The following is a 26,387-nucleotide window of genomic DNA, read 5'->3' on the forward strand; positions in this document are numbered from 1 at the left end:
AGTCTTCTGTTGATGGGCATTTAGGTTGATTCCAGGTCTTAGCTATTGAGAATTGATCTGCAGTAAACATTGAGGTGCAGCCAGCTCTTTTATTTGCCAATTTAATTTCCTTACAAAGGTAAATTTGAACTCAGGTATGAGTTCAGTATGGATGGGCCATGGGGGTATGTGAGAGGAGCAATCCAGGAGGCTCCTTGAGGACAAGCGTGGCCCAAGGGACAAGGACCTCACGACGCTTAGAGCAGAGTGAGCAATGGAGTGTGGAAGGTGGGACTGGAACAAGGGCTGAATCACATAAGGCCTTGCAGGCCAGGGAAGGAGGCGAGGTTCTATTCAAATATGGAGGGAGCCAGCAGAGGGGAAACTCAGTGTTCCCATTTCATGAACGCTGGGGTGTTTACTCACCCTTCTGGAGCAGTGAAAGAGTCTACAAACACGCCTAGGAGATACATACAGCAGCGTCACGTGGATGTCCAAGTTAAAGGGCCCCTGTAACAGATTGAGCAGTAAAACGTGTTTTGAGACATGACCTCATTTGCAATGGAATTATCTTTTTGGGAAACAGAGATGTGATTTCATAAAACAAAGCCGTAACATGGGGAATTCAGTTGCCACGGTGCTGTGGCCACCACCTGAGAGTCTCTATTCCTTGACGACTCACACACACATATATTTACACATAAATGTTTACATACAGATACATATATCTACACTCATACATACAGCTACATACATGCATGTAAATATAGATACACTTATACACACATACGGATACACAAGCACATACATGGGAGTTTACACACACAGACACACATTCACTTCCAGATACACGCATCTACAGGCACACATATACATACAGATAGGCACTCACACATACATATAGATACAAATATATACAGATACATGCATATGGATAGAGATAACACAAACAGAAAAGGGCTGTGAGGGGAACTGCTTTACAAATTGGGTTTAGAGTTTAGAATTGACAGCTCATGATTAATATTATTTCCTAATTGTTAATGAATACATTTTTATAACCGATTTTAAGTAATTTAAGTCTTCATAAGAAAATGGATTTCCATTTTTTTTGGTTGGTATTTTGGTGTGTTCTTTCACAGAGAGGATTAATCCTCTGATTCAGGCCTAGCAAACCCAAACTAACTGTTGGTAACCCCGGAGATCTTACTTTCTGACCAAAACTGTTTATGAGAATGGAGTTTCACCAGGGTGTCCTTTTCTTTTGGAAATAAAAACGCATTTTAATATCATGAAACACCTGTCCAGTATTTTCTAAAGGAGAATTCCTGTGTGCTTTTCTAGTTGAAAACAAACACCAGACGAGGAGCACAAGGCGAAGGCTTTAGTGGACGTCTGGGAGGTTCTATGAGCCCTGTGTCTGACACAGGCCTCCGTGGAGATGAAACATGGTTTAATGATTTAATATAAGCCATCATTCAGGGATAATGGTTTGCATGTGATGAGCATCCCACCTGAAAGAGTGGCGGTAATGTATGTTTACAACAGAGAATACTGAGTAAAGTTTATGTTGTCTCTCAGTCTTTCGTATGGAGACACTTGTAACAACGTTTTAAAATAGATGAGCATGTTAGACGTGTGCACAGTGGTTAAGCTATGTTTGGGATACTCATGTCCAGTGCAGCAGTGCTCACGTTCAAGTGCCTGCTCTACTCCCCGTTCTGGCTTCCTGCTGGTGCTGACCCTGGGAGGCAGCAGGCGATGGCTCCAATGCTTGGCTCTCTGCCACCTAGGTGGGAGACTTGGACCTATCGCCAGCTTCCTCGCATTGGCCCGGCCCAACCGTGGCTGTTGTGCGCATCAGGGGAGTGAAGCAGCAGATGGGAGGGCTCTGTCTCTCTGCAGGGATGGCCCATGACTCAGTCCTTCCCCTGGGAGACACAGCCCTCCCCGGGGTGGCCCTGGGATGGGCCTCGTCTCGCCTCCCTGAGAAACATGGGAAGTAGAATCAGGTGAGAAGGACAAACAGGAGCCCAGTGCAGCTGCAGATTCTGGGAGCCCCGGGCTGGGCTGAGTGTCGGCTCCCGCACTGTTGAATACTGTGCTCCTGAGCTGGGCAGCGTATGACTGTGGCCTCTCACGGCCCGATTTCTGGCTGGTTTTCTTTGGAATTACTGAACGTGTGCATGAGCCCTTTTGGACTTCAGGTTCCCATAGCACGACACTCTTTGCCTCTCCACCTCCCTCCTTTTAAAGTAAAAATGTATTTCCTTAAAAAATAAATAAAAAATAACATAGATAAGTAAAAGGGAAAGAAGAGCTTGACATCTATCTATAAAGCAAGCGCTTTAGGCAAACATCCAAGTGATACCATTCAGTACAATGTGAGAGATCATGATTTATTTCCTGGGAGGGCTGGTGCCCTTGGTTAACATAATAAGCATAGGTTACAAAGAGGTTACATGGCGTCCCCAGCCCTGGAGTGCTTTAATTAGAAAGATACTCGCGTAGATTAAAGTCTTAGCCGTACTCAGCTCCTCCCCTGACCTAGAGGAAGCCACAGCTGTAGAGAACCTGCCGCATTACAGAACATTGCCAAGGTGTCTCCAAGTTCACCTGTGAGCCTGTGCAGGCCCCCGGGAAGCAGACTGAGAGGAGCAGCCGCTACGTAAGGATGATTCCACCCACAGGCACTCCCGCCTGGTGGATCAGAATGCTGGAAGGGTGACACCTAGCAGAGAAACGCTTGCCCGCGAGAGAAGGCTCATCTTCCAGTGTCAACCTGCTGGCTCACCCCGACTGAGTTGTGTGTCTGTGTGTGTGTGCGTGTGTGCCCCAGCCACACGACCACTGAAGCAGTACAAAAGCCCAGCCAACCCCAAAGCAAATCTTACACAGTCCATAGCATCCAATGAGTGAAAATGATGGAGCCAAAGGATTGTTGTTGTGTAATGAAGCACTTTGGGTTTTCTCTCTCTCTCTCTCTGGACTCAGTTTGCAACAACAGGATGCTGTGCCCAGGGGCTGGTATTTGGGAATTCTACCACAGCCCTAAAAATCAGTCAGCCCTGATTAACTAAATTGCAACAGGACTTGAGATGAAGCCCTGCTGTGCTTGTAATTTAAAATTGACAAACAGGTAGCGAGAGAGGGACGGACAGCGTGAGCAGTGCTTGCTTTGCCTGGGAAATTAGCTTGGTGCATGGAGGCAGAGGGCAGCCAGCTGCATCTGGCCGCGTGTTTGGTTATGGGAACCATCTGCCTCTGTGCACGGAGGAGTTCGCCACACTAATCCAGCTTACAACCGGCAAAGCGCTCCGCACTGTCATCATGCCCTTGAGGAGAGGAGACGGTGCAGAATCCTGCACTCTCGCACGGGCTGCGGGCGTTGAGAATATTTGCAGGTTTTGTCCTGGCTGGTTTGGAGGGTTGGATTTTTTTTTTTTTTTTTGACTCCCAGGTTTTGTCTGAGTTTGGGTTTGGTTTTTCCTGGGCCAGACACCATGGCTTTCTTCATGAAAAGTATGATCAGTAACCAGGTAAAGAACCTGGGATTTGGAGGGGGTTCGGAAGAGAAGAAAGAAGAAGGAGGCGCGTCCGAGCCTGCTGCAGCTCACGGGATGACGAGAGAGGAGTACGAAGAGTACCAAAAGCAAATGATCGAGGAGAAGTGAGTACGCGCGGCTCGGCGTCCCGGGCGCGAGCCACGCACCCCGGCCGCGCCCTCGGCATTGCCCCCGCTTGTCCCCCCACCCAGAAGCTTCCTTTCACGTCCAACCCCAGGGATGTTGAGTCTGCTGAGGGGACAGATTCCCTAGCGTCAGCAGCTACAACCTCCTTGTCTGATTGTGCATCTTTTAATAGCCAGCAAAGAATTAAAGCATCAGTCCAGAGGTTAAATATCATTGTAGGTTACAGAAGGAACATTTTTCTTTTTTGTCACCATGCAGAGTTTGCTAATGGTCAATGACACAATAGTTGCCTAAGTCCTATGGTCAAGATGATTACAGGTGGAAAAGTTAATGAGCTGGGGGAACAAAGGAAATAGAAAGCCAACATTTAGTGGAAACCTTGTCTGGTGTGTTTTTCTGAAAGATCTTATAGCTTACAAACTGCCTGGAATGTACTATGCTTGGTAGATGAAAGTCAAAATCAACAACAATTTTTAAAAAGTAGATGCAGCTGCAAAAATGATGCTGTGTGACTACCCAGGTGAAAGCAAGCAGCAGCCCGCCTGCACCGCTGGCTGGCTTTTCTCAAGCCTGTGTGAGAAACACAGCTGAAAAAGGAAAGCAAGAATGAGGAAGAAATGCAACAGCAGCACAAAGCATGTTCAGCTCAAGGGGGGTAGCAAAAAGGTGGTCAGAGTGGGTTTGCAACACCCACATGGCAGAAGAGTGCTGCTTTGAGTTCCTGCTGCTCCACTCCAATCCAGCTCCCTGCTAATGTACGTATTCAGTGGAAGATGGCCCGAGTGCTTGGGCCCCGGCCCCCACGTGGGAGACCCGGACAGAGTTCTTGGCTCCCAGCTTTGGCCTGGCCCAGCCCAGGTTGCTGCGGCCATTTGGGGAGTGAACCAGCAGACAGAAGTTCTCTCTGTAACTCTGCCTTTCAAATGAATAAGTCTTAAAAAAAAAAAAAATGAAAAAGTGGGCAAAGACTTAGTCTCTATAGCTGAGCATGCAAAATAGCATTTAATACATTCAAGTGATCCATCTGGTTGCAGATATAGCTTCTGTCCGATTATCTAATGTTCTGCTTTTCTCTGATTTTTACATCTGGCCACATCAAAGCTCAAAAAAATGCCTAAATGGTATATGGTTGATCAGCCAATAGCGCTATTTGCCAACTACTCGGCTTTCTGTGTGGTTGTGAGGATACTGTAAATTCAGGAACTTGCTCTCTCTTTTTTTTTAAAGATGTATTTATTTTATTTGAAAGGCAGAGTTACAGAGAGGCAGAGAGAGAAAAAGATGTCTTCCATCAGCTGGTTCACTCCCCAGATGGCCACAGCGGCCAGGCTGTACCAATCCGAAGCCAGGAGCTTCCTCCAGGTCTCCCACGTGGGTGCAGGGGCCCAAGCACTTGAACCATCTTCCATTGCTTTCCCAGGCCATAGCAGAGAGCCTGGATAGGAAGTGGAGCAGCCAGGACTCGAGCCAGCGCCCATATGGGATGCCCACACTGCAGGCAGCAGCTTTACTGGCTAAGCCACAGCACAGGCCCTGGAACTTTCCTGCTTTAAGAGATAGTCCCAAGACAATGGGGCAGCCTGAGGCAAGAGAATGACTTCCAGTTCATTGATTGAGTTCTCAAGGGCTTCATCATCAATACTGCAACATCCAGAAGTAGGTGTCAAAAATGGCTCACCACGAGTTCATTGCAGAGACAGCTATATATATGTAGTGAATATTCAGAAATATATGGAAGTACATATAACATAAACATATAAATATATAGAGGTATAATTAAACATATTCACTTATATATGTAAATATATTTATATATAAATTATATAGAAAATGAATATTCAGAAGTAAAGCCTCTTAAAACTGTCCTTGTTACTTTAGAAAAATGTGGGACTCTACCAAGTATAACTGAAAAGCTACTTAACAAGGCCCTCTACTGCACATCCATTTACTTTCCTTCTGTGGCCAGATTTCTGTCCCCTCTACTGAGAGCATTTCTATGGACAGAGGACTGTCCCTAAATAGAACGTTTGTGAAGGAATCGCACAGTCACCTCTTCATCCCTCAGGTACGTTGAGATGCCCCTCACCTTATGTTCTGGCCCTGGTTCAAGAGTCCCTGCAATACCAGTGTAAGCTGACTCCGAACTTCACTTTGTTCACTGAATGTTTGGACTCCTTCTTTGGGGCAGGCGCTGTGAGAAGGGGACTGAGATGGAAGAGGCGGGTTTTCTTTGGCAGGAAGTTTCAGTCTACCAAGGGGTCTGGGTGGCAGACCCAGAGCAGTCAGTGATACCGAGTCCTCCGTAGACTGGCTCTGGAGTCCTGGGATCTAAGCAGTGGGTCTCTGCATGGCTCAGTGCAACTAATGCAGTCATCAGATTTTTCAACCAAGGTGCCCATACAATCCAGAGGAACACCTTTTCGACAAAAGGCGCTGAAATAACTGGGAAACAGTCACTTGGACTTCTGCCTTACACTAGGCACTAACATTTAATCTGATACGCACAATCAGCCTAAATAAAAAGCTAAAATTGTAAAGCTTTTAGGGGTGGAAAAAAGAGATATTTTTGCAAGCTGGAAGTAGGTGAAGATTTCTTTTTCAGACCCAGAAAGCAATAACCCTAACATTTTAAAATGAGGGCAATCAGAATGTAACCGTTTGTGTGCCAAAAGGCACCTTTATGAAGATAAATATTTGGCAAACCACTGATTGAGACAATATTTGCAAACATATCTCACAAAGGAATGGGCTCTAGGATATATGAAGAATGACAACTCAATCATTAAAGCAAAAAATCATTCAGAAAAGAATTGAACAAACACCTCACAGGATATACACAATGAAAACTTCTTTATGATTAAAGAAATGCAAAGAAGTTAACACCACAGCAACTAAAATTCAGAAGGCCAAAAATAACAAATATTGGTCAAAATGTGAAACCACTAACACCTCTTGTTTCCTGTGGTGTAAGAAAATATAACCATCTTGGACAAAGAACTGGCAGTTTCTTGTAAAACCATACGTACTCAACAAAATCGCCCCGCAGCTCAGCACTCCCATGCCCAGATACTCACAGAGAAGAAATGAAGCTACACGTAGGAGGAGACTTGCCCAGGAACGCTCATGGGAGATTCCTCCACCGTGGCCCCAGATGGGAAAGGGCTCGGGTGTGCATCAACAGGAGCAGGAATAAACCATGGTTTATCTGAGCTCATGCATACCCTGGAATACTACTCAGCAGCAAAAGGGAAGAAATGATTGGTAGTGAGAACCCTGTGGATGAATCTGAAAAGATTTTTATACTGAGTAAGGAAGCTTTCCACACAAAAGAATTGAAGTGTGTGGTTCCAATGAGATGACGTTCCAGACCAGGCCAAACCACCTGAACCATTGTGGTTGGCAAAGATGGCTGGCTGCCTCCCAGGGACAGCAGGTGTTCACTGGTGATGCGAAGGCGGGCATTTTTTCAGGAGAAATTGATGTGTCATATCTTGATAGGGGCTTGAGTTTCACAGATGTGTGCATCTAGGGGCTCCACATAAGGCTTGTGCACTGAATCAAATGCAATTTTTTCTTAAAAAAAAAAAGGACCCTAAAACAAAAACAAGTCCATAGCTCTAGTCAATCATATGACATCGGGAAATGTAAGGATGTCTTCAACTTTGCGCCAAAAAGATGGAAATATTGGATAGGTGGAGGTTGAGACGTGCAACAACACAGTGAGTTGCGAATTGTAGAATCTAGATGGTGAGGATATGGGTTCTACTGTAAAACTGTTTGAACTTTTCTGAATGTGTTAAGGGTTTACTAATCTAGCAGGGAAGATGGACTTCCTTCCCATGCTGCAGGTCACCAGTCTCGGAGAAGTCACCAAGTCACTCTGTTCAGTTTCCCGCTCCAGTGCCGGAAGGTTGAACCCAGTGCTCCCTCCCTACTCCAGCCCTGCAGATGGAAATCATTTCAGAGTATTCTGCCCAGGGATCAGTAGTTTAATCTGATTGCTGCTTCCGATGCAGCCCTGCCTGGTAGTCTTTTGTGTAAGGTTTAAGATTATTTCAAAACTTGGAGTCAGGAAATGGAAAACTATTTTCACCTGAAAAATGAAAGCTTTTTTTTTTTTAAGCACAAACAATGTTTCATGCAAAGATGCTTTAACAAATCCATGAGAAGGAACCCCAGCAGGCCTCATGAGCACCCAACCGAGAACCAGCGGCCGATAGGAAGCCAGCTGCGCGCTTGCCCACTCTTGCCACTACTTCCATCCCAGCAGCCAGCCTGTCCCCTTGCATTCTGCCACCCAGACCGTGTGCCTGAAGGCCAAAGACAGAAAATGGCCTTCAAGTTCACGTGCGACAGTGCCAGCCACACTTCCAGGCTGCCTGAGTCCCAAGTCCAAATTCCCAAAGAGATTTCATTTGTTCAGCTTGGCCCCGTGTTGGTTCAACATGGCCAGAGCACAGGGCCACGTGTAAAGGTTTACCCACCAATAACGCACCTGTGTGTGCAGCTCAGAAGGGCCGTGGTTCTCGTGAGCTTACAGACAGCCCCAAAAGTGCCTGTCTTTGTCTGGGTCATCAATCATGAGCGAGGGAGTCCATTTCAGCCCAGCGTAACGCAATCTGGTTAGGTCTTCCTCAGAGCAGTGCCCCACCTGCACGGCCTCCCTTGGGGATACTTCTTGCCAAACAAGAGAGGGAACACTGTGGCTACACTGGGGTAGGGAGAGGGCGACACTGAAGGGAAACAGGTTTGTAGCATACCCCCAAATTCCATGGGCCCACAAAGGATCCCCCTGGCCCTGGTCACTGAGACCCTGTTCTGGCTTGCATGAAAGTCACTCATGGAGCTTGTTGGAAGTGTAGCTGCCCCTTCCGGCCCCAGGGATTCCGATGGGGCAGGACTGGAAACTCGCCCGGGAGCTGTATTCTAACCAGGTGGCTCTGCGACGTTCAGCACCGGGCCCTACATTCCATCAGCAACTCTCCAGCAACACTCACCTGCCCCTCGCCAGGTCTGCAGCATCAGATTTCCAGGACCACGGTGTCCTTAGGATTTAGAAGTCTGTGTTCTGTCATGTACGGAGGTGACAGAAAGCCAGGTGTTTGGGAAAGCAGGAAAGAAAACATCTCTGGTTTGCCAGCTGTCTGCAGGCTTCGGGAACTCAGGCGGAGCCCGGTGGCTGCTCCTGTGGTCGGTGGCTGGGACGTGCTGAGCTGCCTGTACCCTTATAGTCTTCATTCTGTGTCTTCTAGGATGGAAAGAGACGCAGCATTTACGCAGAAAAAGGCGGAGAGGGCGTGCCTCCGTGTCCATCTCAGGGAGAAGTACAGGCTCCCGAAGGTAAGAAAGGTGCTCTGAACCCGGGAGCACGCGATCCGTCCCACCCGATGAGCGAAAGGTGACACTCAAGAACATGCATGCGTCTCCATCTTGACTGAGGTGCTTGGTATAGTGAGAAGGGCACTGAGCTCAGAGTTGGTGAAACATTGATTCCAGATATTCGCTCCATGAACTTTCATGGCCACTTGAAAAAAATAGACTGCAGTAGATGACAATTTAATTTTTTTTTTGGTGGGAGGGAGAAAGATAGAATGCCCCCTTTTGCTGACTCACTGCACAAATGCCTACAGGGCCTGAGGCTGGGCCAGGCTGGAGCTGGAAGCTGCCTTCTCAGCCCGGGGCTCCCACATGGGCAGCAGAGACCCAACTATTTGAGCTGCCATCTGCTGCCTCCCAGAATCTGCATTAGCACAAAGCTGGAACCGGAAGTGGAGTCAGTACTCGAACCTAGGAACCCACAATGGGATGTGGGTGTCCCAACCTGCAGCTTACTGCTAGGCCAAACGTCCACTCAGAATGACATTTCCATGTATGTTTATCAGAAGAATACAGGACTTCTGTGTGTAACTAGACAATAGGGAAAACAATCACAGCTGACATTTGTTGAGCTCTCCCCAGGCGCCAGGTGCTGTGCTGTACGTCTGTTAATTCGCTGAGGTTCACTCACCCCTGCAGAGGAAGCTGACACATAAGGAAAACCCCTGCCTGCTATCAGCCAGACATCTAGGAAAGGCAGAGCCCACAGTCTGGACTTCGATGGCATTCTGCTTCTGTATAAAAGGGACAGTCCGTTGCTTGCTTTTGGAGACAATGTGGGAGTGACGGGCATAACCTGGCACCGTCTTACCCGACTGGGCGCTGGCTGAGCGGAGGTGTCTGTAGGCAGTGGTCGAGTGAGTGGCTGGTCTCCTGGTGACAAGAGGTGGTGTTGAACATCGTGGCACCTGGCTCAGAGGGACCGTTCAGGCCCAGCCCTTTGCCATCCTAGCTCACTTCTTCTCAGCTCCTCCCCTCCCACACCCGTGGAGGACCTCACACCTGCTGGGCTGGCCGTTCAACTCCATATTGCAGAATGCACCTTCCAGCCAGAGAAAAATCTCCCTCCAAAGTGCAGGCCTGCCCCGAAGATGAGAGAAAGCCCCCCTGAACCAGTGCCTTCCGTGGGTCCCCTGCAACTCCCAGGAAGGCTTCTGACCTCAGAAACACTGAACAAGGGGAGAGCTGCTGTCTGTGCAAGGTCTCTGCTGAAACCACAAAGCTGGGCAGCCCCAGCCTGCAGGAGAGGTCAGTTGCCAAGAGCACCCCGTGATGCTTAGCCGGGGGCGACAATTCACGGGACAACTGACGCTCATTTTCATTTGCAGCCAGATAATGGGGACAAGAATGCCTTGCTCGTCCCACCACTGTCTCCATTCTGGTTTTACGCTTTTTCCCACGGGGCTTGCATTTTGGAAGAGTGAAGTATTTCTTGGCACAGTCCCTTCCACTTTCATTGTCTGGTGGGTTTCCTCAACCACCCCGCCCTGGGATGTCCCACTGGCTGTCTGGCAGAGTGGCTCCCTAGGCAGGAAGGCGGGCTCCGATTCAGGCTGCTGAACTCCAGCCCCAGCCTTCCCACTCGGCTCCCACTGAGGAAAGCACCACGAGTCTTATTTGCAATGAAGCAGAAATTTCACACACTCTTACACACACACACACATGCACATGCACACACACACTGACATGCACACATACTCACACACAATCCCACTCACATGCACACACACTCACATGCACACACTTACATGCACACACAATCCACTGAGCGTGCTTCTTCCACAAAGATTGAGAAACTGACTTTTTGATGACTGTTCTGTTCTTTTGTGGGGCGCTAAGGAGAGCCGGATTTCAGTTCTGGCTCTTGTCACTATGTCACGGTGCAGCATGTGGTTTAAAAAAGAAAAAATACGAGCCTCAATTTTCTCATCTGTAAAATGAGGGCAGCGGGTCTTTGTCTCGGAATATCAGACAGGGTTGATATTCCTCGGGGAAGCAAACGGGGGTGTGAAGTCAATCAATGCAACAACTTGAGGTCCCTGAAACTCAAGACTCCTCCCTTTGGTCTCTGTCTTCCCTGGCAGGGGTCAGCAGTCCTGCTCATTTGCAGATCCTCACCAGGCAGGCCTAGCAACAAGGTTTAGTTGCTTTTCAGAGAAAATAAAAACAATCTCCCAACCCTGTATCAAGCAAGACAAGAGTCTTTCAACAGAAATTATGGCAAGAGGAAAGAGTTATTGGCATGCAATTCAGATGCTCCCTGGAGAGTGACGACGGCTCCGTCCACAGAGGTTGCAGATGGCTCAGCCATTCTGTGTGGCTGGTCCGGAGCCCCTGGTGCTGGCTGGTAGATAAAGAGAAGAGGTGTGTTGGGCTCAAGATGCTGGTGGCTGGGAAGTGCACACAGCATGGCAGACGTGTGCGAAAGGAGAGGTCAGGTGATCGAGGAAGAGGCAAGGGAGGGGCCAGGCTCACCCTGAGAACTAACCTGCTCCTCTAGACCAGGCTGATGCCTCCCCACGGGCGGTCGTGGCCCTGTTACCTGCCTCTAGGCCCACCCTTTAGAGTTCCCATCAGCTGTCTAACACCATAACTTTGGGAACCAGACTCCCAGCTCATGAACCTCCAGAAGACAAACCATATGGTGAGCACAGTGAGGGGCGGAGCCCCTTACCTTTAGCTGCCCCCAGCACCCTCATTTCACAGCTGCTTCACACGCGTGCAACATTTAAGACTTCACCTGATTTTTTTTCATGGACCCTTAAGGAGGACTTAGAGTTATTCTAATCTAATGCCACCACCTCATTTTAGGCCTGAGACAACTTCAGGAGGATTAAGCTTTGCAAAACCCCACAGCTACTAAGCGGCAGAGCCAGGGTAGAGGTTAGGCCTCCAACCATGAAAAAGAGCAAGGTAGGAAAGGATGGGCCCGGAGTGTCTACTTCTTCTCCTTTTTTCCCACTCTTTTTCTTAAGGTTTACTTATTTATTTGAAAGGCAGAGTTACAGGAAGAGAGGTCGTTCCATTGGCGATTCACTCCTCAGATAACCACAGGGGCCAGGGCTAGGCCAGGCAGAAGCCAGGAGCCTGGAACTCCATCTGCGCCTCCCATGTGGGTGGCAGGGAGCCCCAAGCACTTGCTCCGTCTTCCCCCACTTACTTCCCAGGCGCATCAGAGGGAGCTGGATGGGAAGTGGAGCAGCCAGGACTCAGCTCAGCAGCCGGCAGCTTAACGCACTGCACCACCAAACTGGCCCTTCTTTCTACTCTTAGTATTTGAACTGTCCCCAAAGTTTTAAGCTAGTTGTGAACTCCATGTGGCTCAAAATTGGGTGCTTAGTCATCTGGGATAACCTGTATCATCTCAGCATTTCAGGGAGTGGCACCGGGCCCCACCCCCAGGGTCCGGGTTCTGACTAAAGGAATGCCTCCATTCCGAATAAATAAGGTGAGGTTTTCACCAGCCAGCGGGCTTCGCTGCAGATTTTACTTCCATCCAGAGGCCCTCTAAGGGCCTTTCTTACGATGCCTACATTTTGCACAAACGGGGTCTACACACGACAGGTCAAGAATTTGTGGTGTAGACATGCTAGAAACACCATGAGTGACAGTTGCCTGTAAGGACATGGGACGTGTAACCTAGCCTAGCGGTCCATGATAGAAAGTGCACAATAAAACTCCCGGGATCACATCGGCCTCCGCGCGCAGCGCCTCCGTCTCCCCCGCCCCGGCCCTGGCCGCGAGCGGCTTCCCAGGCTGAGCTCGGCCGGGCCCCGCGGCGGCTGCTCGGGTCTAAGCTGACCTGGGCGGTGGAGCGCAGGCACAGCCCCTGCCGCCTGGGGGACCCGCGCCCCCTGGCGTTCCCTGAGCCGAAGGACGCACCCACGCGGCTTGATGAGAAAGGAGTCCGCCCCCGGAGGGGACTTGGTAGGACAGCGCACGGTTTTGGTGTGATGGAGCGGATCGCGCGGTTCCAGACAGCTCCAGGGCCCCCGGAGGGTGCGTTGGGGGTGCCGTGCTGTCATCTGTCTCCGCGGTACCCGGGATAGTGAGAGAATGGCCGGCATATTCAGCCAAGCTATGGCTGGGGCAGTGAAGGCTGGCGGCAGACTAAGGGCACAGGGTCACTTCCCAGGCCGTGAACTACGCGCTCTGATTCTGACGGTGTCCCGCCCACCGGTGACCCCCTAGCTGCAGGTGACAGTCCTGTCTGTGTGCAGGGAAGCCCCTGCTAGGGGGAGGTTTGATGCCAGCAGCAACCGCCGTGGGAATCTAGGTTGTGGGTTTGCGGATGCTGCTTTAAGGGGCCAGGCCCTGGACCCCCAGGCAGTGCCCACCAGTCACTGGGGCTGTGAGCCCCAGGCATGCAGTGTGCTAAGGGGGTGGCGGGAAGAGAGGGGACGCAGGCCCGCGGGGAGCCGGCTCTGACAGGAGGGCTGTGGAGGGCTGGACCCAGAAGGAGCCATTAGGGCCACAGAATCCGGAGTCCTTGGCTGGGTGCCTGGGAGGGGGGAAAGGGGAGCACCGGACCCCTCCTGCCTTTGTGAATGCTCCTTCTAGAATCCTGGCGACCACAACACCTTGTCTCCTTGACAGCAGTGTCTGGGCAGTTTTTCTCTTTTTATTAAACTTGTTTTGCACACTGAGGGGGGAAAAAGCCCATCCCATAGGTATACACTCAATGCACGCTCCTAAAAATGGTGCAAATGTAGGGACTTGCCCAGGGTCACAAGACTTCCTGTGACCCATGGGAATTCACATCTCCTTATTCTCCATCCAGTACTTCTTGGGCTTCTTCCTCCCCTCTCCCTCTCCAAAGGGCATAGTTCTTCCGCACCAGTAGACTTTGGACTCTGCACACCCTCCAGCCAGGACAGGCACAGACCAGGCGTCCCCTGGGCTTTAAGTGGCCCCCTGAGGTCCTCCCCGTGAGCTTTGCAGAAGAGTTAGCCCTGTGCCGTGTTAAAAAATCTATCCTGCATAAACCATGCTAGTAATACCATGACCAGCCCACAGGGAGCCAGGGGCATCCAACAAATCCTCCAGGTAACAGACCTGACCCCTCGGGCCCCATTCACAATTCCCCGGGTTAGACAACAGCAGAACTCAGCCCTGAGCCTTGCCCTACCCAAGGCCCAGTGAGGAGCCAGCTGCAGAAAATGTGTTCCCAGGAGCTGTCAGGTCTGATGAGGAGAACAGTGTCATTTTGGAATTAGAACTGCATTTTCTAAAGAAATTACTTGGCTGGTGTTTTCCTATGAGAAAGAGTTTCACTCCGCTGCTGACTGGGGAAAGCAGGTTTGACTCTTTGAAAGGGAGCAAAGTAGACCCTGGCCTTCTAGATAAACAGTATTGACAATACTATTTGTCTTTTGATGACCATCATTCATTGCAGTCATCAGAGAAGTTATCACGTGTGTGCAGTAAACACACTGCTGAAACGTGGAGTGTGTGTGTCTCTACCAGTCATTGTAATGACACATGCACACATCCAGCCTTCACTCAGTTTGTGAATCACAGGTCGCTCCAGCACTTGACAGGAGGCGTGACTCTCCCACTAGATTTGGATCGGGCTCCTCTAATTATTCCCATGCCGAATCTTCCATTTCTCCTCCTCTCCTGGTTGCTGGTTTATAAAGGAGACCAAACGTCTCCCAGCTACCACCAGCCGACCAGGTGTCATCTCGTAAGTGGCTCTGCTCCCACTGCCTTGCCCAAGCCGGCTTCCTCCGGACCCCGGCAGTCCACCTCAGTCCCATCTCTTCTTCAGGGGCCTCTGTGTCCCTGGCAGGCAGCCGGCGCTGGCGGTCACTTCCTGCCCAAGCCCTCTCTCCCCTTCCGGCTATCATTCTCCTGCAGCTGTTTCTTTGTCTTCTTCTCGGGTCGGCCCCAGCCATGGGGACATCCCAGGGTGCCCCACTCCGGTCTGCATGCCCTCCCTGGCTGGCTGCCTCCGGCTGGCACTTCCTGCCGCCTCCTGTGTGCTGCTGACTCTCAGATCTCTTCCTCCAGACACGACTGCTGCCGAAGCTCACTGCTCTGTCTCCCTTACCCAGCCGCCTTGAGGACAGAGCAAAATGCCCCTGCTCATTGTTCCCAAACCTCCCCCTTCCCCCAGGCTTCACCCCACGGGTGGCTGTCCCGGCCACCCCGCTCCAGGCTGGCAGCTGGGAGTCAGCCCGATGCTTCCCGCCCCACTAGGGGTCACATCCAGGACATCACCAAGTCACTTTCTGTATAGTTCTCAACTCATCCCCAAGCGCAAGCCTCGGCATCTCTCACCTCTGTCCCTTAATGTAGGTTTTCTACTTTGGGTCTTGCTCCTCTTAAAACTGCAGAGTGAGGCCGGTGCCGCAGCTCAATAGGCTAATCCTCCGCCTTGCGGCACCGGCACACCGGGTTCTAGTCCCGGTCGGGGCGCCGGATTCTGTCCCGGTTGCCCCTCTTCCAGTCCAGCTCTCTGCTGTGTCCCGGGAGTGCAGTGGAGGATGGCCCAAGTGCTTGGGCCCTGCACCCCATGGGAGACCAGGAGAAGCACCTGGCTCCTGGCTCCTGCTTTCGGATAGGCGCAGTGCACCATTGGAGGGTGAACCAACGACAAAGGAAGACCTTTCTCTCTCTCTCTCTCTCTCACTGTCCACTCTGCCTGTAAAAAAAAAAAAAAAAAAAAAAAAAAAAACCACACACACACACAAAAAAACTGCAGAGTGAGGTGTCCAAAAATGCAAATCTTTTTTTTTTCCAATTTGAGTGTAGTCGCTGTTTATTATCTGACCAGATTACAAAAAAATATCCTAGCAGACACGGTTGTCCTCCTTCTAAGAAGCCTGTGGATCTGTTTTCTGTTGCCTGCATCTCCACCCTCTACAAGACGCGCGGTCTTTTTCTTCACCCCACCTCGGGGAGAAGGTGGCTTGAAGGGCCACAGGAAGTCATTTGCTTCCTTGAAGTGTTTTCCAACAGTACAGACCTCGTGCATCAGCTCCTCTGTGCAGATGATATTATGTTTACTGAGAGAACGGGCAAGCAGAGTGTTATCTGTCAAGGCAGTTCGCTTCTTACTGATCTTGCCACAGCCACGCTTGTATACAAGTTCACTTACTGACTTTAGATTTGGGTACCCCTTGCACTATGTAGTTCCGCAATCCTCAGCATGTTAATCAAAGCCTCGTGGAGCTTAACAAAGGCGTCAGTGAGGATCTGGCAAAGGCGAGGAAGCTGCAACCCTTGGGGCTCACACCATGGATAGCTCTGATCCTGATGACAAATGCCAGTCGGGGCTCTGCAGGTGCATAGAAGTTGCCAGCTTCTCGTGCCGCCCTTGCTGTCCAAACCACAGTTCTGGGCATCTGCCTGTGTTCCTTGGGGTAGTGCTTAGCTTTTTATAGGTAAGCTTTCTCCTTGCCTTTCGAAGCTTCTTTTGGGCAAACTCCTTTCTCAGACTCTTAATCTTCAGCTCTGCGGAATTCCTCCGCTTTTTCTTGAGTGTTTCTGGAACACTAGGACCAGTCTGCTCTTCCGCACCCTCCATGGTTCCAGCCGGGAAAAGTAAGAGGTGAATCTGCCCCTGTTGCCTCTGTTTCTTCCCCACCCTCCCCAGGGCTTTAGCATGACTTTGCAAACAAAGCCCACACTCCAGACCTGGAGGCTGAGATGTGGCTCCTGTCTTTCCAGACTCACCTCAGGCCACTCCCCAGCTGGGCTGGACCTCCCTCCCACTTTGTCTCCTGCACCTGACCCCTAGAGTTCCCTTCCATTTTGTAAAACTTTGGTTAATGCCATTTCTTCCAGAACCTTCCATGACTTCCCTTTTCCTACTTAAGGCTGGATTGGGACACACCTTGAGTACATGTCTCTTCCGTTACCCTGTGACCTTGAGTATTTATACCTATCACAGATGTTTGTGTAGTGCCTAGCATGTGCTGGTATATAGAAGTTGCATGCTTACATACACATACACACTCACAGAGTGCTCACTCAGTGGATGGATATCCTAGGGAAAAAGGAAAGAAATACCCAAAGAACAAAGTGAAAAAAAGAACAAGAAAAAAAAACTAATCTTCTATAAGGACCACATTAAAAGAGTAAGCCTGGGTGTGATTTGTAGTTATAACTGCAATTTTAATGTTGTATAAAACACAGACGTGACTTTGTATTGAAATTTAAATGTCATTTTTTTTTCAAACAGAGGAGGTAATGTTTTCAAGATAGTCACAAGATTCTTCCTAAAAGCAAATGCGCCACTTATCCCAGGCAATTCAGAATGTATATAGAAGTCAAGCCAAATTAATAAGAGAAAACAGTTCCACAATGAGCCCTAATCCTATTAACAGAATTGTCAGTCTAGGTTAGTCATTGAAAAATCATGCCGGCCCCCCTGCTGAGCTGTATGCTTTAGTTACACCTGGTGTTTGTCTGCTGTATTAAGGGCATCGTTTGGCGTAAAGATGGATCTAGAAGAAACTCTCTCAATAGAGCTCTCTGGACGTGTCCCCCTAAAAGCTCCATTAGGACCAAACTAATCCACCTCTTATAAAATAATAAAGACGATTCTGGACCCTTCCTTGCCAGTCTCGCCTTGACCGGGAGCTCCGGGGGCGGCCCAGCAGGGTCTCAGCCACAAACCCTCTTGCTCCTGCGCAGCTGTTTCTGGTGGCGGGTGGCGGAGGTCCCGTCGCGGGCTGCCCTCCCTCACTGCCCCACTTCCATGTGCTCCTCCCGCTCACGCCAAGTTAGCGGGAACGCGGGGATGGGGAGGAGGCGATTGGACACCGCGAAGCAGACGTGCAGTGCGAGCTCCGTAGCCACAGCAGCTTCCCCCTGATTCCTCACAACCACCCGGGGTTGGTAGGCAGAGATGGCGTCCGCTTCGCAGAGAATGCTGGCTCAGAGAGGGAGAGCGACTTCCCCGGATCCCAGAGCCGGCAAACAGCAGAGCAACCTCTGACCTCAAGCCAGTGTGACCCCGCCACCCTGGGCTGCTACCCCCTAGCGGGGCTGGCCACATTCCTGACCAGGATAATGACCTTTCCCAAGGGTCTTCACCTCTCGGGACCCCGGTTTCCTGCTCTGTGGTGGGAGGCTTGGAGAAGCAGCCCCTCCGAGCCCCTGAGTCCCTCTGCACTGCCCACGGAAGAAGTGAAGTGCAAGACACGCACAGCCAGTGCCACGCAGGGCCGGATCCAAGCACCCTCTCCATCAGCATTGACAACCCGTGCCTCTAACGCAAAAAGACAAATCCACACCATCTGTCCCATCTGGGTGCGCGGGGGACTCTTAAAGTCATTGAAGAGAGGTGGACAGCAGAGGGAGGAGCCAGCAAGTGCAGCCAAGGGTCTCAGCCACCAGGACAGGGAGAGGTGACGCTGCTGAAGCCCACGAGCCTCGGAAGCCTGCATGCAGCCAGCGGTAGATGAACTCATCAACGCAAAAGAAATCTCTTCATCCAGCTGCTGGGTGCCCTATAGACCAAGCATAAATAAACAGGTCAAGACTAAAGCCAGACCCACCTAACATGCCGCATGTTTATTTGCTTGTACACCAAGCTTGGCTGGACTCCATTGCACCCTCAGCTTTTCTTTTCTTTCTTTTTCTTTTTTTTCTTTTCTTTTCTTTTTTTTTTTTTTTTTTTTTTTTTTTTTTTTTTGACAGGCAGAGTGGACAATGAGAGGGAGAGACAGAGAGAAAGGTCTTCCTTTGCCATTGGTGCACTCTCCAATGGCCGGTGCGCTGCGGCTGACGCACCACGCTGATCCGATGGCAGGAGCCAGGGACTTATCCTGGTCTCCCATGGGGTGCAGGGCCCAAGCACTTGGGCCATCCTCCACTGCACTCCCTGGCCACAGCACAGAACTGGCCTGGAAGAGGGGCAACCGAGACAGAATCCGGTGCCCCGACCAGGACTAGAGCCCGGTGTGCCGGCGCCGCAGGCGGAGGATTAGCCTATTGAGCCATGGCGCCGGCCTCCTCAGCTTTTCTGAAGATAAAACCACCGAAGATCCTTTATCATTGTGTCTCAAGTCTGGCAAAAGGTAAAGGCCATTGCTGTAGGTCTACAGAGGAGGCAGTCTGAAGCCCAGGGCCACGCTTCCCTTCGAGATGCCGGGTCCCAGGGAGTGATGCTGGCCTGACATGGAGCGATTTACCTAATGGAGCAGTCAGCATTGGCAATGCAGATAATAAGTCTGGTTAAAAACAAGAGATTAGGACGGATCCCAGTCAGCTGGCATAAAAATAATCAGCTTTTAGCTGCATTAAACAATATCCCAAATTGATAAGATTTCTAGAAATGAGAAGACCTCTGAAACAGACCCTCTGAGAATAAAATAGGGCCCGTAAGCCCCCTAATTACAGCTGGCTCACTTCCCCCCGTCATGCACTCACTCGTCCAGGCTCTGGTTCTCAGCCCTTGCGCCCCTACCCCCTCCCTGCACCTGCGGTGAGGCTGTGGCACGGCCGCTGGAGCTGCACTAGTTGTCATGAGGCCTCGCTGCCTTTCCTTCAAGTGTGAACTGTGCCAAGAACAGCCCCGGCCTCCCCAGTCTGAGATTTGTCCATGGGTGGCAGGAAGTGTGGACAAGACAGCCATTGTTGGAACTGCAGACGGGGTCTGGCCAGCAGGGTGTTCACAGGGAAAGGAAGCAGTGGGCTGGCTGGGGCCGCTGTGCAAATCCCACTGGTGCTTCCTACTTGCTTGCTGTGGCCAGGATCCCTGTCTGAAGGGCCGATGCTCTCCCACCCTCGGGTCACTATCCAGGCCTCCTTTATCCAAGGGACACTCCCTCTTCCCCCAAATACTAATAACCCCAGCTGCTCGTGAGGCCATTGCACAACCTGCCATACTTAATCTGCTCACCAGTGCACCTGGGGGGTCCTTGCAGTGGGCCTCAGAAACGTAAGGGGACTCCCCCAAAGTCATGCAGCGGATAAATGACAAACCCTGGACTTGAACCTCAGTGTCTCCTTCTAGGCTACAGACTAGCAGGCTGGGTAGGCTGCAGTGGCTACAAGTGAGACGCTGACACTTGGCCAGGCCTAGGTCTGGGGCAGCTCACATGCTTAGGAGCCAGTGCTAACAAGCCCACGGCCCCAGGCTCGGCTCCATGGGTGTCATTCATCCTCTAGCCACTCACCAGCCCTGTCTGGTCAGCCCAGCCTTCATCAAAGGTGTGTCTGCAGTGCAGGTTATGTCCAGGGCAATGAATTCCAGAACTTTGGTCATCACCCGCAGCAACCGTGCTGCTGATTGGAGGGACGGTGACATTGTTCTTAGAACAACTGTGAGTGTGGCGCTGCCCACAGCCAGTGGCCACATCCAATGCTGCCTACGGGGTCAATAGCGCCTGCCCCCCATCTAAGCCCACATCCGCTTTGTCCCAAGTGCATCCCAGAGCCCACCTGGCATCCTGGGCAGGCCGGTGCCCAGGAAGCAGGCTGAGCTGGGAGCAGCCAGAGGGCAGCAGGTGAGGCAGAAGCACCAGGCCCCGGCCCTTCCCAGGAAGGGGTGGAGTCAGGGACTCTGATAATCAAGTGTCGGGTACAAGGAGGGTGGGGACACTGACAACAGTAAGGGACACAGTGCCACTAGACAGCCTCCTCCCAGAACTGAGAGCCCGGTGCTGGAAGGCTGGCTCGTGACAAAGAGCGAGCCTGTCATTCCCAGGGCAGAAGTGAGGGGCAAAGAGCGGGTGGCCTGCGGATGGGACCAAGAGCCGGGGCAGGATTACCCTGGGGCAAATCCCCACCCACTCTGGGCATTGCTATTTTGTGAATAGCTTCTGCTGGTTGAGTGCTTAATAGGCTCTAAATAATAGTTGCCATCTAATTAATCCTGCACAACTCTAAAGCAAATAATATCATCCCTAATGAACAGACAAGGAAATAAACTCAGAGAGGTTGGGTAAGGCACCCCGGGTCACACAGCCTGAGCCATGGAGCTTACATTCTCACGCAGACAATTGGTCTCAGGCTAACGCCCACTCCACTAGGCTGGGCTTCCCCGACAGGAGTAGGAACGTGAGGGACAGCTATGGAGACAGAGCTTTCTCCAGTCATTTTGAGGTTGCTGGAGTCCCGGACAATAGGCTCACTGGTGATCACACAATAGGGGTCTATTGTGTGTGTCTACGCACTCCAAATGCTGCTGGGCTCTGGAATGTAGGGTGAGACGGTTGTAGCCTGTCTTTGAGAAATGTAGAGCTGTGGATCTCAATGTAGCAGGTGCTGGAATCCCCAGGAGGACTGAGTGCTGGGCCCAGCCCCTGAGTTTCTGGGTCAGTGGGTCCCAAGAGTGTGCATCTCTAACAAGGTGGGTGGGGGACCTGCTGTCTGCCAAGGACCATTTGGCTACTGACAACATCGTTCGTGGGCGATACAAAATTACCGACGTAAAGATTAGCCTGTTCCAGATTTACCGCATTTTGAATCTGGGCCGGGCCAGGGCCATGAGAAGGCCCATGGTTCCGGGCGTTCCCCTCCCTGGGAGAGGCTGAGGAAGCGGCCCTGGGGACCCCACTTTGAGAGCCACTTTGGTAGAAGCTGGAGCATTGGAGATCCCTTTTGTAAGGTGTAAGGCAGCGTGGACTGTCCCCTCCCCGCCCAGTCCTCTCCCCTCCCTGGGCAAGCAGCATCAATGCAAAATCCACCTCACAGTCACCCTTGCAAGAGTGACCACACAAGAGCCTCTCCAGAGGCCAAGGGTGGGAGAGCTGGCCTTGCTGAGGACGCCCGTGGACAGGAGGCAGGAGAGCACCATCCCACGAGCCCTTGTGAGCTGGATCTGTCTTAGCATACCTGGTGAGCTCACCTTCCCAGTGACACGCACAGGGCTCTGACCAACAGCCAGCAGGAAGGTGCTAGAATTCCCAGGAATGTCCTCTCAGTCATTTCCTTGCCGTGTGGAGGTGGGTGCATACGAGAGGGCATTTTCGTGGACTGAGAAGGGACAGGCTGATGCCTGCTTTGCCTCTTCTCCTTGGAAAAAAAAATCCAGAGGACAACCAGTGAGAAAAGCAGCCGCAAGGGTAGGTAAATAAAAAGTAAACAGAAATGCAAGATTGGCCGGGAGCCTCTGGGGATTAGCTACCTAACTAATCCCACAACAGTTTGATGGGGAACTCATTAATCTGGGTCCAAGGCCCGGGCCAAGTGCAGGGACGGCCTCCCCAGCTGCGGAGACTGCTGCTGACGGTGGCCCTTCTCTGAGGCCCGTGTGACGTCCGTCCCTGCCTGCTTGCCATCAGAAATCTGCCTCTTACCCTAACTCTGGGACCAGGCTCGGCTCTCACTCGGCCTGGGGAGCAGATAAAAGGGAGAGCCCTGGGGACAGGCTGTTTGGCTGCAGCCCCTCCAAGGATCGGCTGGAAGAATTTGGTGCTTAGAGGTCAGAGCTGGAAAGCTCTCGACTGTGTGTCCCTCCAGCCCACTTTGCAGAGGTAGAATAAGGTCCATGCATCGTCCTGCCGTGCCGTTTGCTCTGAGACAGCGCCTGATTCTTTTTGACCATTTCTGCTCGGCACCCCGACCAGGGAACCCAGATCTCCATCCTGGGAACTCAGTGCATGCTGAAAGCTGTTTTGAATCCAACCAATGGTCTGGTTGAGATTAAGATGATCATTTTGTCTTTATGTGGGTTTTCACGGGAAATTCGAGGCTGGTCCCAAGCAGTGAAGGTGGCCCTATCGCTATCATCAGTGTCACTCTTTTTCATCTTCTCCACCCCTGACTCCCGCCCCCCTGTTCACTTCATGTTACAACCTGATCTCCAATCTGGGAATATAAGCTACTGTTTAACTTTTCCTAGGGAATATTTTTCTTTAGATTCTTTTCTGCCGAAGCAGTAAAGGAATCTGAAAGACCAGGAGATGTGCACTAAGGAATTCTGGGGCCTCCATGGGTACGTCACAAAATGAAGTACTTAGAGCAAACTGTGCCGATGGCACCAGCATCAGGGTGCTCTGAGTAGGAGCCGTGCCACAGGTGGTTCATTTAGCCAGCATGACTCCATCCAGGTGCTGAGGGTCTGAGTTTGGTGTGGACACGTTTCTGTGCACACAAGGGGACCGCCATCTTGCAGAAGGGAGGGAAGCAGTGATAGTTAAGCAATTGTCACTGAAGTGTAATGAGTGTAATGACAGAGCTCTATCTGGTCACTGTCACCCTGTGGAGTGGGGTCAGCCAGGCCGCTGAGTTGTAGCATGAGGCTGTGGGGCTGATAAACCATGCAAAATTTGCAAAGCAGCCCTGAGGTGAAGTTGCCATGAGGTGCTCCAGCTCTTGGGCCATCAGCATCACAGACAGAGGGCTTCTGGGCATCCCAATGGCTGGGGCCACCCCCACAGTTCCCAGTTCAGTAGGGTGGAAGTGGGGCCTGAAATTTTGCATACATTTTTAAAATTATTATTTAAAAGGCAGAGAGGGAAACAGACGTGCCTCCAATCTTCTCAAATTCTTACAACAGCCTGGGCTGGGCCAGAACTCAATCCAGGTGATCTACATGGGTGTCAGAGACCCTCACTGCTTAAGCTGTCACCTGATGCTTCCAAGAGTGCACATGAGGGAGCTAGAATTGAGAGCAGAATTGGGAAATGGACCCAGGCACCCCATTATGGGCCGTGAGCATACAGAGCGGCCTCTTTACAGCTATGCCAAAACACCCACCCCAAAAATGTGCGCCTCAAACAGGCACCTAGATGATGTTAATGCTACTTGTCCAGGGAACACACTTGGACAACCACTGTGTTAGAAGGTTCTGGTTGGCCCAAGGTGGAATAAGGAGGGGTCTCTCCACCAGGAGCTCCGGTCTCCACAGCAGCCACCAAGACCAGGCTCTGCAGGGAGATGGCCGTGTGTGCCATTCACTTCATCCCTTCTCGACAGATTCTTGCTTTCCTGCTGCATTTGTCTTTCATTTAGTTAGCTGGTTGGTTGGTTTTAGAGTAGCAACTCTATCTCTGTGTTTGTTTTTCAGAGTGAAATGGATGAGAATCAAATCCAGATAGCTGGAGATGATGTGGATTTGCCCGAAGACCTCCGGAAGATGGTAGATGAGGACCAGGAAGAGGAAGAGGATAAGGATTCCATTCTGGGGCACTTACAGAATCTGCAGAACATGGACTTGGATGCCATCAAGGAGAAGGCCCAGGCCACCTTCACAGAAATCAAGCAGTCCGCCGAACAGAAGTGCTGTGTGATGTGAGGGACCAGCGCTATCGGCAGACACGCCCGCTCTCGTGGCCGTGCCGAGCCGCATAGATTTCAACACAGCTAACCCATAAAGCACCCACAAGCACAAGACAAGCGTGTTGTTGTTTGTGGCCCCGGCTAGCACCTTGCAATAGGAAGCATAGTTCGCTTGTAGTTACAAATGTGGCTGAGAATGAAATGTCAGCTGTAACTGACCGGGCAGGACACATGTCTGCTTAAACACCTTCAGGACCACCAGGAAGAATCAGATGCAAAGGGCATTTCCCTTCCAGCTTGCTTCCCGAGAGAGCAGGGTCTCACCCTGTCCTGCCATAGCATGGCTCCAGGTTCCTTCTGAGAGCCATGTGGAAAGCTAGGGCAGACTCCAAGGCAACCAACGTCACGCCACCCCCTAGTCCCGGGCGCCTTGCGTTGCCGATGCTTCTCATCCAGGCGACACGTGGACACCAGTGGCTGTAGCAGGAATGTGGCCAAGAACGAGGAGTGGAGGCAGAGAGCAGACTCCACCTGCCCTTCGCTTTGGAGATCAGCCTTCGAGTGGTCACGTGAGGAATGGACTTGAGAGAGGCAACACTGGAGACAGATGGACAGCTTGAAGGCCGTTGCTGCTTGTGAGCTGAGTGTAACTCCTCTTGTCTAAACATGCTGATAGCAATAGGAACAAAAAGAGTAGGCAAATATACAACATGAAGAAAATCAGTGTCTGTCTTGGTCTCTCCTCACCTGCCTCCTCCTCCTCTTCCTCTCCTCCTCCTCCTACACCTCGCTTCTTTCTCATCCTCTTCTCCACTTCTTGCCTCCTCTCCCTATCTCTTCTCCTCTCCTCTCCTCTCTCCTCCTCTCCCCTCCTCTCCTCTCCTCTTCTCTTCTCCTATTCCTCCCCACCCACTACTCTTCAATAATTTCCAGTCATTCTGCATATCTTCCAGGGTAGACCCCAATTTCTTCTTCCTAATGTCTCTCTTTCAAAAGAAATTATTCTTAGCAGATTTGCCTTCAACACACAACGCTCATTCACCAAAGCCAACCCAACCAAACCCAAATAGCGGTTTTTCATTGAATCAGTTCAGTGGAACACTAATGCTCAAAGACAGGTTTTGATCTGGAAGAACAACTTTATCAGGAGAAAGAGGAACTCAGACCCAAAAGTTAGGGGCTAACCTGTCCTATACCCAGAGTTCCTGAATGTGTTACATGAGCAGAAGCTTCATGTTCTGAAAATACACAAATAAAACACAGTATTAGAAATCTATAAACCTATGATCCCTGGCAAAGTGTGGCCCCTCTGGGAAGTTCCTGGGAGAAAGTTGATGCAACGTTTGGAGCTATTCAGCCCAGTCCACAAACCTCAGATACCACAACTCATTTTAAGCCCATGTTTCTCTTCTATCAGAAGTGACATGTCAGTCAGTTGTGATTTGTTTTACAGCAGAAAGTAAGATGTTCACACTTTTTAAAACTAACAGATGCTAGATGCATTATTTCTAACCATTATAGATAGGATTTATCTTCAGTTCAGTGCCCAATCCTGACCTGTAGTTGATGGGATGGGAAGGGTGAGTGGGAGGCGCTGCACGTGGCCCTAGGTTTGTCCATGTTGCTGTGACATGAAGTGCTGTGAAACTGTTCCATAGGCCAGCTTCGATATAACACCAAAGTCTTGCTTTTTTTTAAGTGTTTGCTTTCGAGGCTGAGAGACAGAGGCAAGCAAAGAGAGATTTCCCATCCATTGGTCCATTAAGCTCCGCTTGCATCTCTGTGTTGGTTCTGTTGTATGGATGGACACGGGACCGAACCAAATTCCCATTAAGGCCCTGGATGGTGTCCCCACTGGTTTCCCTTTGCTAGGCAGGATGTCCTTTCCTGTTGTAATCAGCTCTCATCCTCCATTGAGACCCTATTAGCCCACTAGGCAGCCGTGTGGCTGCCGACGGCTGCCCTGTCACCGTGTAGCAGTGACATCACCGTGCGTCAAATTGCGGCCCTGTTGCCTTCCGTGGCCTGCTACTGGACTTGAAGCTACTCCCAAACCAACTCAAGTCAGGAACTGGGATTTTTGAGCTCTAATTATCAAGCACATAACCTTGGAAATGCCATTTATCCTCTCTGGAAATTCATTATCTTGACAGAAAAAGTGAA

At 50.9% G+C, this 26,387-nt stretch overlaps 1 protein-coding gene and 1 pseudogene across 1 annotated transcript; one reads left to right on the forward strand and one right to left on the reverse strand.

The window, feature by feature from the left end:
* Window positions 1–3,065: 3,065 nt before the first annotated feature.
* CPLX4 (complexin 4) lies at window positions 3,066–25,607 on the forward strand. Its single transcript, XM_002713612.6, has 3 exons — window positions 3,066–3,646; window positions 8,921–9,008; window positions 24,013–25,607. The coding sequence occupies exons 1-3, from the start codon at window positions 3,480–3,482 to the stop codon at window positions 24,238–24,240; spliced, it is 483 nt and encodes a 160-aa protein (XP_002713658.1). The 5' UTR covers window positions 3,066–3,479; the 3' UTR covers window positions 24,241–25,607.
* On the reverse strand, window positions 15,811–16,575 carry LOC149123698 (large ribosomal subunit protein uL30 pseudogene; annotated as a pseudogene).
* Window positions 25,608–26,387: the final 780 nt, after the last annotated feature.

Source organism: Oryctolagus cuniculus, chromosome 10 (genome assembly GCF_051225735.1).
Source record: "Oryctolagus cuniculus isolate XC-2025 breed Fujian yellow rabbit chromosome 10, ASM5122573v1, whole genome shotgun sequence".
NCBI classification, from domain to species: domain Eukaryota; kingdom Metazoa; phylum Chordata; class Mammalia; order Lagomorpha; family Leporidae; genus Oryctolagus; species Oryctolagus cuniculus.

Bases quoted from the DNA above. Each gene is read 5' to 3' on its own strand.
- CPLX4 (XM_002713612.6), top strand. From the start codon at position 3,480: ATGGCTTTCTTCATGAAAAGTATGATCAGTAACCAGGTAAAGAACCTG. The intron at 3,647-8,920 runs GTGAGTACGCGC...TGTGTCTTCTAG, and splicing joins AAGCAAATGATCGAGGAGAA to GATGGAAAGAGACGCAGCAT. The intron at 9,009-24,012 runs GTAAGAAAGGTG...TTTGTTTTTCAG, and splicing joins AGAAGTACAGGCTCCCGAAG to AGTGAAATGGATGAGAATCA.